Consider the following 13,022-nt stretch of genomic DNA (forward strand, 5'->3'; position numbering starts at 1 on the left):
ACGCACAAGATCGAAATAAACGATCAGGAAAGAAAATTGTAGTCACCGTGGTGCTCTGACCCGGAAGTGTTTGCGTTGTCGCCTTCGGTTAAGTTTGGGGCCTGGGTGAAGCTGCGGGAAACGGGCGAGTTTTCCGTGCGGGATTCGGACACGGCCTTGTTTTCGCGCCAAGTGAGTGATTGCGAGAGAATCGAGTGGTGGCTTTCGAGCTGCCCGATCTTTCGTGTCTTTTAGTAACTTTCCGGGTCAGCGTCCGTTTTTATGCAGTGATAAACATTGCGTGTTTCCTTCACCAGCTCCTGCTCATTTTCTTTCCTCCACACTCCTCAAAGATTGCAAGTCCGAGTGCTGCAGTGTAAACTTGTGGTCGTTTCTCACGTGAGCCTCCACTACGTGGTGTGCTATTTGATTGTGAGGGGCTCTGCAGTTCAGACTGCTTCTGCCGTCTCCCATTGTCTGCGCCCATGTAGCTTCCATCCACTGCAGCAATATTGTCCATCTGCTACTGACAGACGATCACACTTGAGATCTTTCTGTTCTTTGGCTGGTACCACAGAACTTGTGAATTTACCCAATGAACAATGTGGGGCAGCACAGTGGTTAGCACCGTTGCTTCACAGCTCCAGGGTCCCAGGTTCGATTCCCGGCTTGGGTCACTGTCTGTGCGGAGTCTGCACGTTCTCCTCGTGTCTGCGTGGGTTTCCTCCGGGTGCTCCGGTTTCCTCCCACCGGTCCCGAAAGATGTGCTTGTTAGGTGAATTGGCCATTCTGAATTCTCCCTCTGTGCACCCGAACAGGTGCTGGAACGTGGTGACTTGGGGCTTTTCACAGTAACTTAATTGCGGTGTAAGCCTACTTGACAATAATAAAGACTAACTAATTGGGCACCCTGGTTACGTTGCAGCTGGATTCTTCTCTGTTGTAAACAATTAGGCTGAATGAGTTAACCTGACTGATTTGTGCCATTGTTCCAACAACAGGTTACAGTTTTTTGGCTGAGTTTAAAGATGTGTCATGCCTTGTGTTTGGAATGACTGCAATGTTGTTGGGATCACTACAGTTTTTATAGTGATGCATTGGTGCTGAGCTAGATAGTGTTCTAATACAAGTTGATGCATAAAATAGATGATGTGTTTGTAACCCAAACACCATTCTATTCCGCTGTTTTTCTGGGAGTATGATGTGATCTTGAGGCTTTACTGATTTTACAGGATTCTTAAATTAACAGACCAGAGTCTTTGCCAAATGGGATTTCCACATGTTATAATCAAACCAGAACAGACCAACCAAAGTCACAAGGAACATTCTCTCTCTTAACTACCATGAGGAAATTACCAATTGTCCTCTTTCACCATCTCCCTGCAGTTTTTGAGACTGTTAGCCAAACCATCCTCCTTCAACATCTCTCCATTGTCCATCTTGGTGGACCTGCCCTATCTTGCTTTTGTTCTTTCCCATCTGATTGGAGCCAGAGCATCTACTGCATTCTCTTCTTGCCCTGCTAGCATTGCATCCAGAGTCCAGCAAGGACCGATCATTGGTCTCCTTTCTCCTGGGGTCATGCCCACTGATCGCATTTTGGTCTACCTTTCCATTACCACTCTCGATCCCTCCGCTGCCTCTGTTGCCGTTCTGCTTTTTCAAATTGGATGATCTGCAATTTTCTACAGCTAAACCGTCAAATTGAATAATCATTCTCTGCCCAGGTGCTGAAGTCCTGGAGTGGTCCTGGCCTTAGCATCAAAAAAGTGGGAGGCTCAAATCAAAGTACTACCAGTGCTCGGGGAGCCATACCCAGCCATGGCACCTTCAGGAGGGGGGAAATATATGGAAGTGTGTGCAATCACGTGCTCTTGATGGGCAGAGCAGAATAAACGGCATCAGTCTTTCATCAGAACAGAAGGTTTATGTTTTAAAATTTCTGTGTTCGCCGTCTAATGACCTGCACCATCATGAACTAAACGTGTGGTGGTTAGCACTGCTGCCTCATGGCGCTGAGGACCTGAGTCACTGTCTGTGTGGACTTTGCACATTCTTCCTATGTCTGCGTGGGTCTCACCCTCACAACCCAAAAAGATGTGCAGGGTAGGTGGATTGGCCATGCCAAATTGCACCTTAATTATTGGGGGGGGGAGGAGAAAAGTAATTGGGTACTCTAAATTTATTTTAAAAAATGGACAAAACTTGCAAATGAATGTCTCATTTTTTGTGAAATAACATTTTTACGTGACCCACTAGCATTAACTGAAACATTGCGTCATCTAAGCACAGTGGATTTGAACAAATCTTTCTACTCCTAAATTCAGCCACCTCACATGGAATTACATAACGTTTGCAAATAAGCCATTTGGCCCAATGAGCTCCACATGAGCCATCATCCTTATTATTTGAAAAAAAACTTAGCCATGGCTACTTGTGTGGGCTCAGTGGCCAAATTGAAAAATGGGTAACCTTGGGAACCAAACTAGTTGGAGCAACAAAAATCACCCTAGCTTTTCTTGGGTATGCTGAGCCTTTCCCATTTGTGAAAGAAACCAATTGCAGTAAACTAGCAAATTGCTCTTCAGTAAGAAAGGCCAAGGTCCAGTGTTTCAGCCTCTGCTCCAGGAGAAAGAAATTACCATTGTACAACTGACCTGTTGAAGTGACGCTTTTGTGTTTGAGAATAGGTAGAGACCGAGATCACGAGCTGTTTTCACAAACTAATTCATTTAATAACCTGTAGTGGTTTGTGAAGGTGCTAGAGTCAGTTAAAGATCAAAGCCCTGTGCACGCAGGTTGCAAGGTGACTTCTAGCCCATAGCTACCCACTGTTAGTTTAACTGGGTACAGTGTAATTTTAAAATAAATTTAAAGTACCCAATTCTTTTTTTCCAATTAAGGGGAAATTTAGTGTGCCCAGTTCACCTACCCTGCACATCTTTTTTTGGGTTGTGGGGGTGAGACCCACGCATACACGGGGACAATGTGCAAACTTCACACTGACGGGGGGCCGGGATTGAACCCGGTTCTTTGGCGCCATGAGGCAGCAGTGCTCAGCACTGTGCCACCATGATGCCCACAGTATAATTTTGATCCCTTGCAAAACTTGGGCACTCCTGGAGAATTGTACCTCTTGCGGAATTTTCTATACTTTTTTGATCTTTTTAAAATGGGTACTCCTGGTTGCTCTTTTCCACTATTTTAAATATTAGATTCATGCTTGGTGGGAAGGAGCTCTACAGGGTGTCAAAACACAGCTACAATGGAGCTCCTTCTCACTAGATGCAGAGCACAGTTAACAACAATCTATCTCCAGTCAACTGCTTATGACTCTAATCTGTACTGGAGCTGAAGCATAAAAAGCCGGACGGGTGGAAAAGTGCTGGAAACTGTAGAGGTTGCTGGAAACTGTAGAGGTTATCTTTAGTCAGGTGTTTTAAAAAGGCAGGACAGACAGAACTCCCAAGTTAGAAAGCAAAGCAAGGTGAACTTGCCGGAGGCACAGGGTTTCAGTGTTTTAAAAATTTTGTTTTACAGAACTATAAACTTTTGATCAATGAGACAGCTGTGCATGGGAAGCCTCGTACTTTGATTGTATCTCGCTGCCACAGATGATGAGCCATTCTTCTTCGGCTGGTCAGAATAGCTCTCTGGAGGGAAGAAGTTTAGATAAAGGTATTGTATATGAAGTGCTTGGTGTGGAGGTTGGGAACATTATGGAATACTGCTATTTCTCCCTCACCCCCCCCCCCCCCCCCCCCCCGCCCCCCCCATATTTTAGTTGCATGGATTTTCCCACTTGGACTGAGAGGGAGCCAGCTTCTGTTCCCTGGGCTCTGCTAATGCTAATCCATAACTCTCCACTTGAGAATCCTCCTAATGTCTCAGTTTAAGAATGTATCTGCCTGCTATGAATGGTTCGATCCTCCCCCTATGCTGAGATATCTTATCTCGGATTGAACTACAGTGGGTGAAGTGACAATTGCCCTCAACATCCTTTTAGTGAGGAAGGCGAAAGAAATAAGCCAGGGATCCTGCTCACTTGCAATCCAGTTCACCCCCGAATGGAAAGTCTGTGTGTGCACAAGGTCTGGGATGCAGAGATATTGAGTGGAACGGGCCTAGCCTATGCTCTCTGGAATTTAGAAGAATGTGAGCTGATCTCTGTAACATAAAATTCTGACTAGGTTCGACGCAAATTCTGACAGGTTCGACGCAAGGTTCCCCTGGCCAGAGAGTCTGGAACACTGGTAAGGGGCCGATCATTTTGGATTGAGATGAGGAAAACGTGTTTGAAAACATGTTGGAGCAGACTTGAGGTGCTCCTATTTCTCATGACTTTATCTCATAGCTTAGTCTCTGATGAAGTGAGACCTTTTGGGTGAGAAAAATTATGCCTGATGCTTTGAGGCAACATTGAGGGGACAGGGAGGAAGTGACTGGAGATATGTGGCAGTGATCTGCACAAAGTCTTGATTATTTTGCTTACCGTTGAGCCATAAGTGGCCTCTGCTCACCACTGCTCCCAATAATTTTCTCCGTGGAGTGAGTTATTCATGGATTCTAACAAATGTTTTTCTATTGTCTCATTAAATGGGGTTGGTGTGGACCGAAGCCACAGTCTTTTCATAAGTGGTCCCTTCATGATTTGCAGTGGATGTAATGGGATATTAGCCATCTTCCTGCTGTTAGCTTTCCCCGTGATTTTATTTGGGAATTCTTGCCAATTTAATGAAGACTTTCTTCCACCATTTTGGATCTGCCTTTAATGAAAATGGAAGACTCTTTTTCAAACGTTTGAAGTCATTCTTCCAGATTTGCTGCTGTTTTTGTTTCTTTCTTGAAATAACAAGGGGTCAATTCCTGTAATCCATTCTGCTGCATCTCTCTCAAAAATGCAATCTGCCAACTGGTCCCAGATTCAGTCTCTGCTTTGTGTGCTGCAATAGCTGATTGTTGGTTGGGTATCAGTGAAGGGGTGTTGCAAAAGCTGCCCTTTGGTGAGGGATAGGAAGCTCTCTCTATCTCTCTCCTGACAATTTGTATTCAAATGATCCCTGATGCTGCTGGACGATGTTAAAAGGTTGGGCTTGAATGTCATTCTCTGGATCTCACTCATCCTGCAGTCAAATAATCTTCTGACACTTGCTGTCAAGGCTCACATCTAAATAAAGGCCACTTGTGAATGAAGCAACAGTGGGCATCTGGTGCCTATAGAACTATACCGCAGCAATGGTCAACTTTCAGGAGATGACGTGGAGAGGTTTGGCAAAACAAACATCTTTGAATGAAAGACTGAAATCACTTGAGCTAACAGGCTTGATTGCATTCAGTGTAGATAGTGTGTACTTTAGGACAATGCAGAAGTCATTGAAATGATTAATTACATTTTGCTGCCTAGCTGTACAGTAGAACACATGGATAGTAAATCTGATACATTTTGTCATGAAATAATGAGCAATGCTTTCTCTTTTCTTTGTCAAGCTGATCAGTGTGCACTGAGTGCTTTTGGGACAAGGCTTATGTCGACAGGCTCTGTGGGGAGATCTGATGGGGACCAGTCCCCCTCGGCACAGAAACGCACTGCAACTCAAGCTTTCAGCCTACTTCCCAAACGCAGAAGCTCATCCAGGTAATGCAAGGGTGGAAATGATCTGTATCTTCTGCTCGCCCGCCAGATCTTTTATTTCCACATCATTTATATTCCAGTGCTACTTCTACTTGAAGTGGTTCTCTACAATATGTGTTGCCCCTCACTTGATGCCTGGAATTCTGTTTCTGGTGTGGGGTGGAGTTCTGAGTACTGGAGTTGGCCAAGATACTAGATTATCCATGAGCAGTCACTCCCAAATCCCAATTGAGGTTTGACAGTGTCTCATGGTGGTAGTGGTGGCCATTTCGTTGGACTTTGAAGTCACCCCGGGAGATGATGATCTACACCTAGTAAGGTGTCTACACAATCTCACTTGCACGATTGAAGTGTCTGCAGCCGAGCATTTTCCTTAGACTTTTTTCATAGTATAAATGGAGTATCAAACTAGGATCGATAATATACCAGTGAGCCTTGACTGATAGACCCTTTTGATGCAGGGCTAGTCCGATTCGCCCTAGCGGAGTTTGCACACTAAATAGCAATGTTTATTGGGGGAATTAACTGATGAGAATTTCAAACTCCGAAGCTGTGTCCACCCCTCTTTTTCACTTTAGATTCACAGTTTAGGGATTGGAGTGAGACTGCTTCAAACCAATTCATACGACAGTCCGCGTTGCTGAATGTCATCCTCCTGCACCCTAAGTTGTTTGATGTTTCTATCTTGACGGAGAGAGTGCCTTTGCACCAGTTTGGACTGGATTCAAACTCCATCTTGAGTTGAAGCGATCGTACTCTTGGCCAATGCGTTACTGAGATCTCCAGATGTAAATGTAAAGTTGGGAGCAATTTATTTCTTTGACAATAGTTCAGATTTTAATTGCTGCACGTTCTCCCGTGTCTGCGTGGGTCTCACCCCCACAACCCAAAGATGTGCAGGGTAGGTGGATTGGCCACGCTAAATTGCTCCTTAATTGGGAAAAAAAAAATTGGTTACTATAAATATTTTTAAAAAGGGAGACAAAAAGATTTTAATCGCTACAAAGACGTGCAGGTTAGGTGGATTGGCCATGATAAATTGCCCTTCGTGTCCAAAAAGGTTAGGTGGGGTTATTAGATTACGGGTATAGGGTGGAAGTGAGGGCTTAAGTGGGTCGGTGCAGACTCGATGGGCGAATGGCCTCCTTCTGCACTGTATGATCTATGTACATCTGGAAATGCTGGGGGACACTTCCTATTCCTACACCATTACATTGTTCTGTTATGTTTTTGGAACCGCTGACTGACCATTCTTGCATTGTTTCCTGTTCCAGATCCATAAAACGCAAGAAGTTTGACGATGAGCTAGTTGAGAGCAGCTTGGCTAAATCTTCCACTCGGGCAAAGGGCCCAACGGGGATGGAACCTGGGCGATACTCTGGGAGCGAGCCATCATCCAATGAGAAGAGAAAGGTATGTACTATATAAGCATATGGATAAAGCTAAATGTTGGAAATACACAGCGGATGCATCCGCTTTAGAGAAAACAAAAATGGGAGATGAGCTTCCATTTTCAACACTTTTTTGGTTCTTGATTGAGTTTCCACTACAGAATCCCTGCAGTGCAGAAAGAGGCCATTCAGCCCATCGAGTCTGCACCAGCCCTCTGAAAGAGCACCCATCCTAGGCCCACTCCCTGCCCTATCCCTGAAACCCCACATAACCTGCACACTAAGGGGCAATTTTGGCGTGGCCAATCCACCTAACCTGCAAGTCTTTGGACTGTGGGAGGAAACGGGAACACCCGGAGGAAACCCACGCAGACACTGGGAGAACGTGCAAACTCCACACACAGTCACCCAAGATTGGAATCGAACCCGGGTCCCTGCCGCTGTGAAGCAACAGTGCTAATCACTGTGCTACCGTGCCTCCCGTAACCAATCCACCTAACGTGCACATCTTTGGACCACGGGAGGAAACCGGAACGCCCGGAGGAAACCCATGCAGACACTGAGAGAATGTGCAGACTCCACATTGAACTCTGGTCCCTGCCGCTGTGAGTCAGCCAAGGTTGGAATCGAACCCTCGTCCCTAGCGCTGTGAGGCAGCGGTGCTAGCCACTGTGTTGTCCCTTCTGCAATGTTTTCCTTTTTACCTGCACAATTTAGAAAATTGCTTCATGGAATTGCTGCTTTCTGAATTTATTGAGTGGCTCATTCCTCCTATATGTGCTGCTGCTTGGTTAAGTAGAGTTATTACAGCACAGGAGGCTGCCATTTGGCACGTTTAACTCCATGCCGCGCCTCTATACAGCAACCCAGCCAGTCCCATCCCTTGATGTTTTTTGCTTGCTGTGAAGTGTTTTCATTGGACTGTTTTGCTCCAAGTTGGGTGGCGCCGTGAATAAATACTGAATAATTCTGCCACTACATGTGCTGCCTAGCAATGCAATTGGAGGGTGGTGTAAGGCAAAAATGTTGAGACCGCAGCCAAAAATGTTGAGACCGCAACCAGATCAGTCGTGATCTTACTGAATGAAGGACTAAAGAGGCCATTTGACACTATGTCCTAAAGATGCATTTGGACTGAGAACAGTCGCAAACTATCTGATCCTTACTTCCAAAGTTTGGCATTGTCTTGAATCCTGCAGATGTGATACTGCCTCGAATCATTCTCCAATATATCCATTAAGGCCTCTTGATTTGCTGCTCCCAGTACTTGCTGCTCGTGTTAAGGATCACAGATGAATCAAAGGACACTGACACTTAAATCTATGTTGATATCGCTTCTTCCTTGTGAGAACCAGCTAATGACTGATGCACAGAGTTTAAGTACATTGGGATTGAGTGTGGACATGAGCTACATTGTGCTTTAACAGCCAAAGTTGTTAGAAATGTACAACCGTTCAATTGGCCCTCTATCAGAACTGGTTAGATAAAGTTGAAGACCTGATTATAGAATGGACCAAAAGTGTAGAAGTTCAAATTTTTTTTCTCTTAATTATTGGGATGTGGGCATTGCTGGCTCAGCCAGCATTTATTGTCCATCTCTGATTGCCATTCAGAAGGTTTGGTGAGCCACCTTGAACCACTGCGATCCATGTGCTGTAGATATGCCTACAGTACTATTAGGCAGGGAGTTCCTGACAGTGAAGGAACAGCGATATATTTCCAAGTCAGGATGTTGCGTGCCTTGGAGAGGAACTTGCAGGTGTTGGTGGGGTTGGTTCCCATATATCTGCTGCCCTCCTAGGTGGTCGAGGTTGTGGGTTGGAAAGGTGCTGTTGATGGAGCCTTGGTGAGTTGCTGTACTGTATCCTGTAGGTGGCACACATGGCTGCCACTGTGCTGGTGGTGCAGGGAGTGAACGCCTGTGGATGGGGTGTCAGTCAAGCGGGCTACTTTGTCCTGGATGGTGTGGAGCTTCTTGAGTGTTGTTGGAGCTGCACTCATCCAGGCAAATGGAGAGTATTCCATCACATTCCTGACTTGTGCCTTGTAGATGGTGGACAGACTTTGGGGGGAGGGTCAGGAGGTGAGTTACTCACCGCAGAATTCCCAGCCTTTGACCTGTCAATTCAAGTAATGTTTTGGGTGTGATTTCTTTTTCCTCTGATGTTGACTGACCTGAATATTTCCAGCATTTTGTTTTATTTCAAGCTTTCATTTTGGATATTGTTTTAAAATTTTCTCTTTCTGCTCCTTATGCACTGAAGTATTCTCTGAATATCATAAAACCTATCCGTTGGCTAAAACTTTAATCTGGTAACTAAATTATTTGTGTAGGAACAGGTTGCTGAAGCACTGGGATAGTTATCGGTTACACTGCCCAAGTGATGTATTTGGTTGACATTTAATAGAGTTCTGTGATTCTTGTAGCAGATATCAAAATCCACCACAGTGCCATCAGCACCGAGCAGCATTGCCAAGCGGCTGAAGAAAAGCAAGCAGCCACTTCAAGTCACAAAGGATCTAGGACGATGGAAGCCAACAGATGACTTGCTGCTAATAAATGCAGTCTTACAGGTAAAGTGGAGGGGGTGAGGAGAGATTTGAGTTTAACAAATATTGGATCAAAGTAGCCTTTCCCTTCATACTCTACAAAATGGAAGCTTCCTCCCACTGGTCCCGAAAGATGAGCTGTTAGGTAATTTGGATGTTCTGAATTCTCCCTCTCCCTCTGTGTACCCGAACAGGCGCCGGAATGTGGCGACTAGGGGCTTTTCACAGTAACTTCATTGCAGCGTTAATGTAAGCCTACTTGTGACAATAATAAAGATTCTTCTTATTGTTTTCATTTCGTTGAGCGCCCCATGGCTCATCCTCTGAATTTTTAAAAATTCACTCGAGGAATGTGGGCTGGTTAGGCCAGTGTTTATTGCCCTCCAGAAGGTGATGGTGACCTGCCTTGAACCACTGCAGACCATGTGGCGTAGTAACAACCACAGTGCTGTTAGCGAGGCAGTTCCTGGATGTGGCTCCAGCAACAGTGAAGCAGTGGTGATATGTTTTCAAGTCAGTGACTTGTAGGGGAACCTCCAGGTGGTGGCGTTCACATGTATCTGCTCCCCTTGGTCCTAGATGGTAAGAGGTTGTGGGTTTGGAAGGTGCTGCCTAAGCCTTGGTGAATTACTGCAGTGCATCTTGTAGCTGGTACACACGGCTGCTACTGTGTTGGTGATAGAGGGATTGAATGTTTGTGGTGTGGTTAATTCAAGATTGAGTCTGCAGGCCTTTGAGATTCAACCAAAATGTAGAGCTTTATTTAGAAGATGTTAACACTACAGACTGTGATATTAGATTGCCTGTTTGCCAGTGCAAATGGCTGATACCGTTGTTCTCTTAAAGTGCCCCTGTTTAGCTACAAGGCTTGTAAGGAAAAATTAAAACACAATGAATACACAACATTTCCTCCCCCTTTAAATCAAAGGTCCTTGACACAATAAACAGTATAACATTAACAATCAATTAGCAACATGAACAATCCATCAACAGTAGTCAATATGTCAGACATTCCAGAGTTGGTTGTTCTCTGGTTGTTGGTGAACCTTGGGCGACTGCTTTTCAGTACTTGCTACAACCTCTGGTGTCTGACTTGGTGTGAGCATCGTCAGTGGTTATCTTAATCAAAAACAACGTAGTGAGCTGAGGTTGACTCTGTTTTTGATTTGCAATTGAGATGCCCCCATTTCCACTTTTTATTTTGACACTGTAGATTCCGCAAGGGTTTTAGAATAGTCACCAGATTAGGGACAAGCCTTGCATAGTAATTTAGCCAGCCTAAGAAGGATTGAAGTTGGTTCACGTTTTGAGGTGCAGGTGCCTCGGTAATGGCTTTGACTTTTGAAGGCAACTTGTGCAGTCCCTTGGGGTCGATGACATGATCCAGATGTGAAGATTGGAAAAATTCACATTTGTCTTTTGGGACACTTAATCTCTGGAATGTGGCATCTAGGTTGTGGAGATGGTTTCCCGCATTATTCCCAGTAACCAAGATGTCATCCAGTTAACACCAGACTCTATCTAATTTGTTTTAAGGTTTCGACCATAGCTTGTTCCAACGCTGACAGTGAAATGACGGGTCACTGTCGGTGTAGAGTTTGCACATTCTCCCCATGTCTGCATGGGTCTCACCCCCACAACCCAAAGATGTGCAGGGTAGGTGGACTGGCCAAGTTAAATTGCCCCTTAATTGGGGAAAAAAAACTTTTTAAAATAAAAATTCCTTTTAAAAACAAAAACAAAACAAAAACATTTATATATAAAAAAAAAGAAGACGATTTTGAGTAGGCCTGATTTGGAATCTGTCATGAGACTCACCCCTGCCCAATTTAATCTGATGCTTTTCGGTCAAATTCTTCCCATTTAGTGCTGGAAAATTACCTTTGACTGTGTGCAAGGACAAATCTGCCGTCTGTCCATTAAATTGCACTGTTACATCAGTATGGTCCCTCAATGGAACCACTTCTCCAGTGTAGGTTTTAACACCATCTTCGAGGGTATGCTGAGCAATATGTCAGCTTTTCTTGATAAGCAGTCTCTGTCACCAGTGAGGCAGCTGCCTCGGTGTCCACCTCCATTTTCACCGGCTGACCGTCCATATTGGAGTGACCCAATATCTGTTTGTTGCCCCAGCAACAGCTAGGACATTTATTTATTTTTTTAAATTAAGACTACCCAATTAATTTTTTCCAATAAGGGGCAATTTAGTGTGGCCAATCCACCTACCCTGCACATCTTTGGGTTGTGGGGGTGAAACCCATGCAAACATGGGGTGAATGTGCAAACTCCACACGGACAGTGACCCAGAGCCAGGATGGAACCTGGGACCTCGGCACTGTGAGGCTGCAGGGCTAACCCACTGTGCCACCGCGCTGCCCAGCTAGCACATTTAATGACCGTTCATCTTCGGACTGTGAATAGAGTTCCTTCTCGTGTCCTATATGGTGGTTAGCACAATTGCTTCACAGCTCCAGGGTCTCGGGTTCGATTCCCGGCTTGGGTCACTGTCTGTGCGAAGTCTGCACATCCTCCCCGTGTCTGTGTGGGTTTCCTCCGGGTGCTCCGGTTTCCTCCCACCGTCCAAAGATGTGCAAGTTAGGTGGATTGGTCATGCTAAATTGCCCTTAGTGTCCAAAATTGCCCTTCGTGTTGTGATGGTTACTGGGTTATGGGGATAGGGTGGAGGTGTAGACCTTGGGTGGGGTGCTTTTTCCAAGAGCTGGTGCAGACACGATGGGCTGAATGGCCTCCTTCTGCACTGTAAATTCTATTTGTACCAAGTGGACATTTTTTCTCCTTGATTCGGCTTGCCATTTGTTTCATTCTGATTTTGCTTCCTGCAACTTTTGCCTGAAGCTTGCCTCGTTTATGAAACCTAAACATTTCTGCGATGACTAAGGGTTTGCTGAATGGGCCTTGCAAAATTTCCATTATTTCTTTGTATGTTTTTGTGTCCGGCTGTACCAGACTCCTAAGGAGATTAAATGCGCACCTCACCCCCTCCCGCCAAATTAATTATGCTTGGAATGTTGGGACTTTTATATCTGCGATCTTGTTAGCCTGAACAAAATAGTTGAATTGTTCTGTATACAAGCTCCGATGCTCTGTATTCTCATCAAACCGTTCCATGACACCAAAACCTTTCTCGATGGAAGGGCCTGATGTTCCACAAATTTTAGCACTACCTTGCTTCCTTTCTCCCCAAAACAAGGCCCACCCCAAACTCAACCTGTTCCCCTTTGTATTTTGCAACACGCGAGCACTAGATTTGTTGGTGCGGATACTTGCTACTCACAACCTGGCTTGTACACAATGCACAGCTATGTGAGGCTGAAGGAGAAAGAGATGTCTTGTGTAATGTTCTGCAACTGAACTCCGGGGGCAGCACGGTAGCATTGTGGATAGCACAATTGCTTCACAGCTCCAGGGTCCCAGGTTCGATTCCGGCTTGGGTCACTGTCTGTGCGGAG

At 45.2% G+C, this 13,022-nt stretch overlaps 1 protein-coding gene across 3 annotated transcripts in view; it reads left to right on the plus strand.

Moving 5' to 3' along the window:
• The first annotated feature begins 65 nt into the window (after positions 1-65).
• Positions 66-13,022, plus strand: part of mcrs1 (microspherule protein 1) — a 30,802-nt gene continuing 17,845 nt past the window's right edge. Inside the window, exons 1-5 of one of the 3 annotated variants that reach the window (XM_072493886.1) lie at positions 66-171; positions 3,520-3,657; positions 5,467-5,614; positions 6,886-7,024; positions 9,430-9,576. In XM_072493886.1, the coding sequence (XP_072349987.1) occupies positions 3,594-3,657; positions 5,467-5,614; positions 6,886-7,024; positions 9,430-9,576 (498 nt within the window). In that variant the 5' untranslated portion in view covers positions 66-171; positions 3,520-3,593. The remainder of the gene's footprint in view (positions 172-3,519; positions 3,658-5,466; positions 5,615-6,885; positions 7,025-9,429; positions 9,577-13,022) is intronic. The other 2 variants (XM_072493887.1, XM_072493888.1) reach the window with 2 other exon arrangements.

This window comes from Scyliorhinus torazame, chromosome X (genome assembly GCF_047496885.1).
Source record: "Scyliorhinus torazame isolate Kashiwa2021f chromosome X, sScyTor2.1, whole genome shotgun sequence".
Taxonomy (NCBI): Eukaryota; Metazoa; Chordata; class Chondrichthyes; order Carcharhiniformes; family Scyliorhinidae; genus Scyliorhinus; species Scyliorhinus torazame.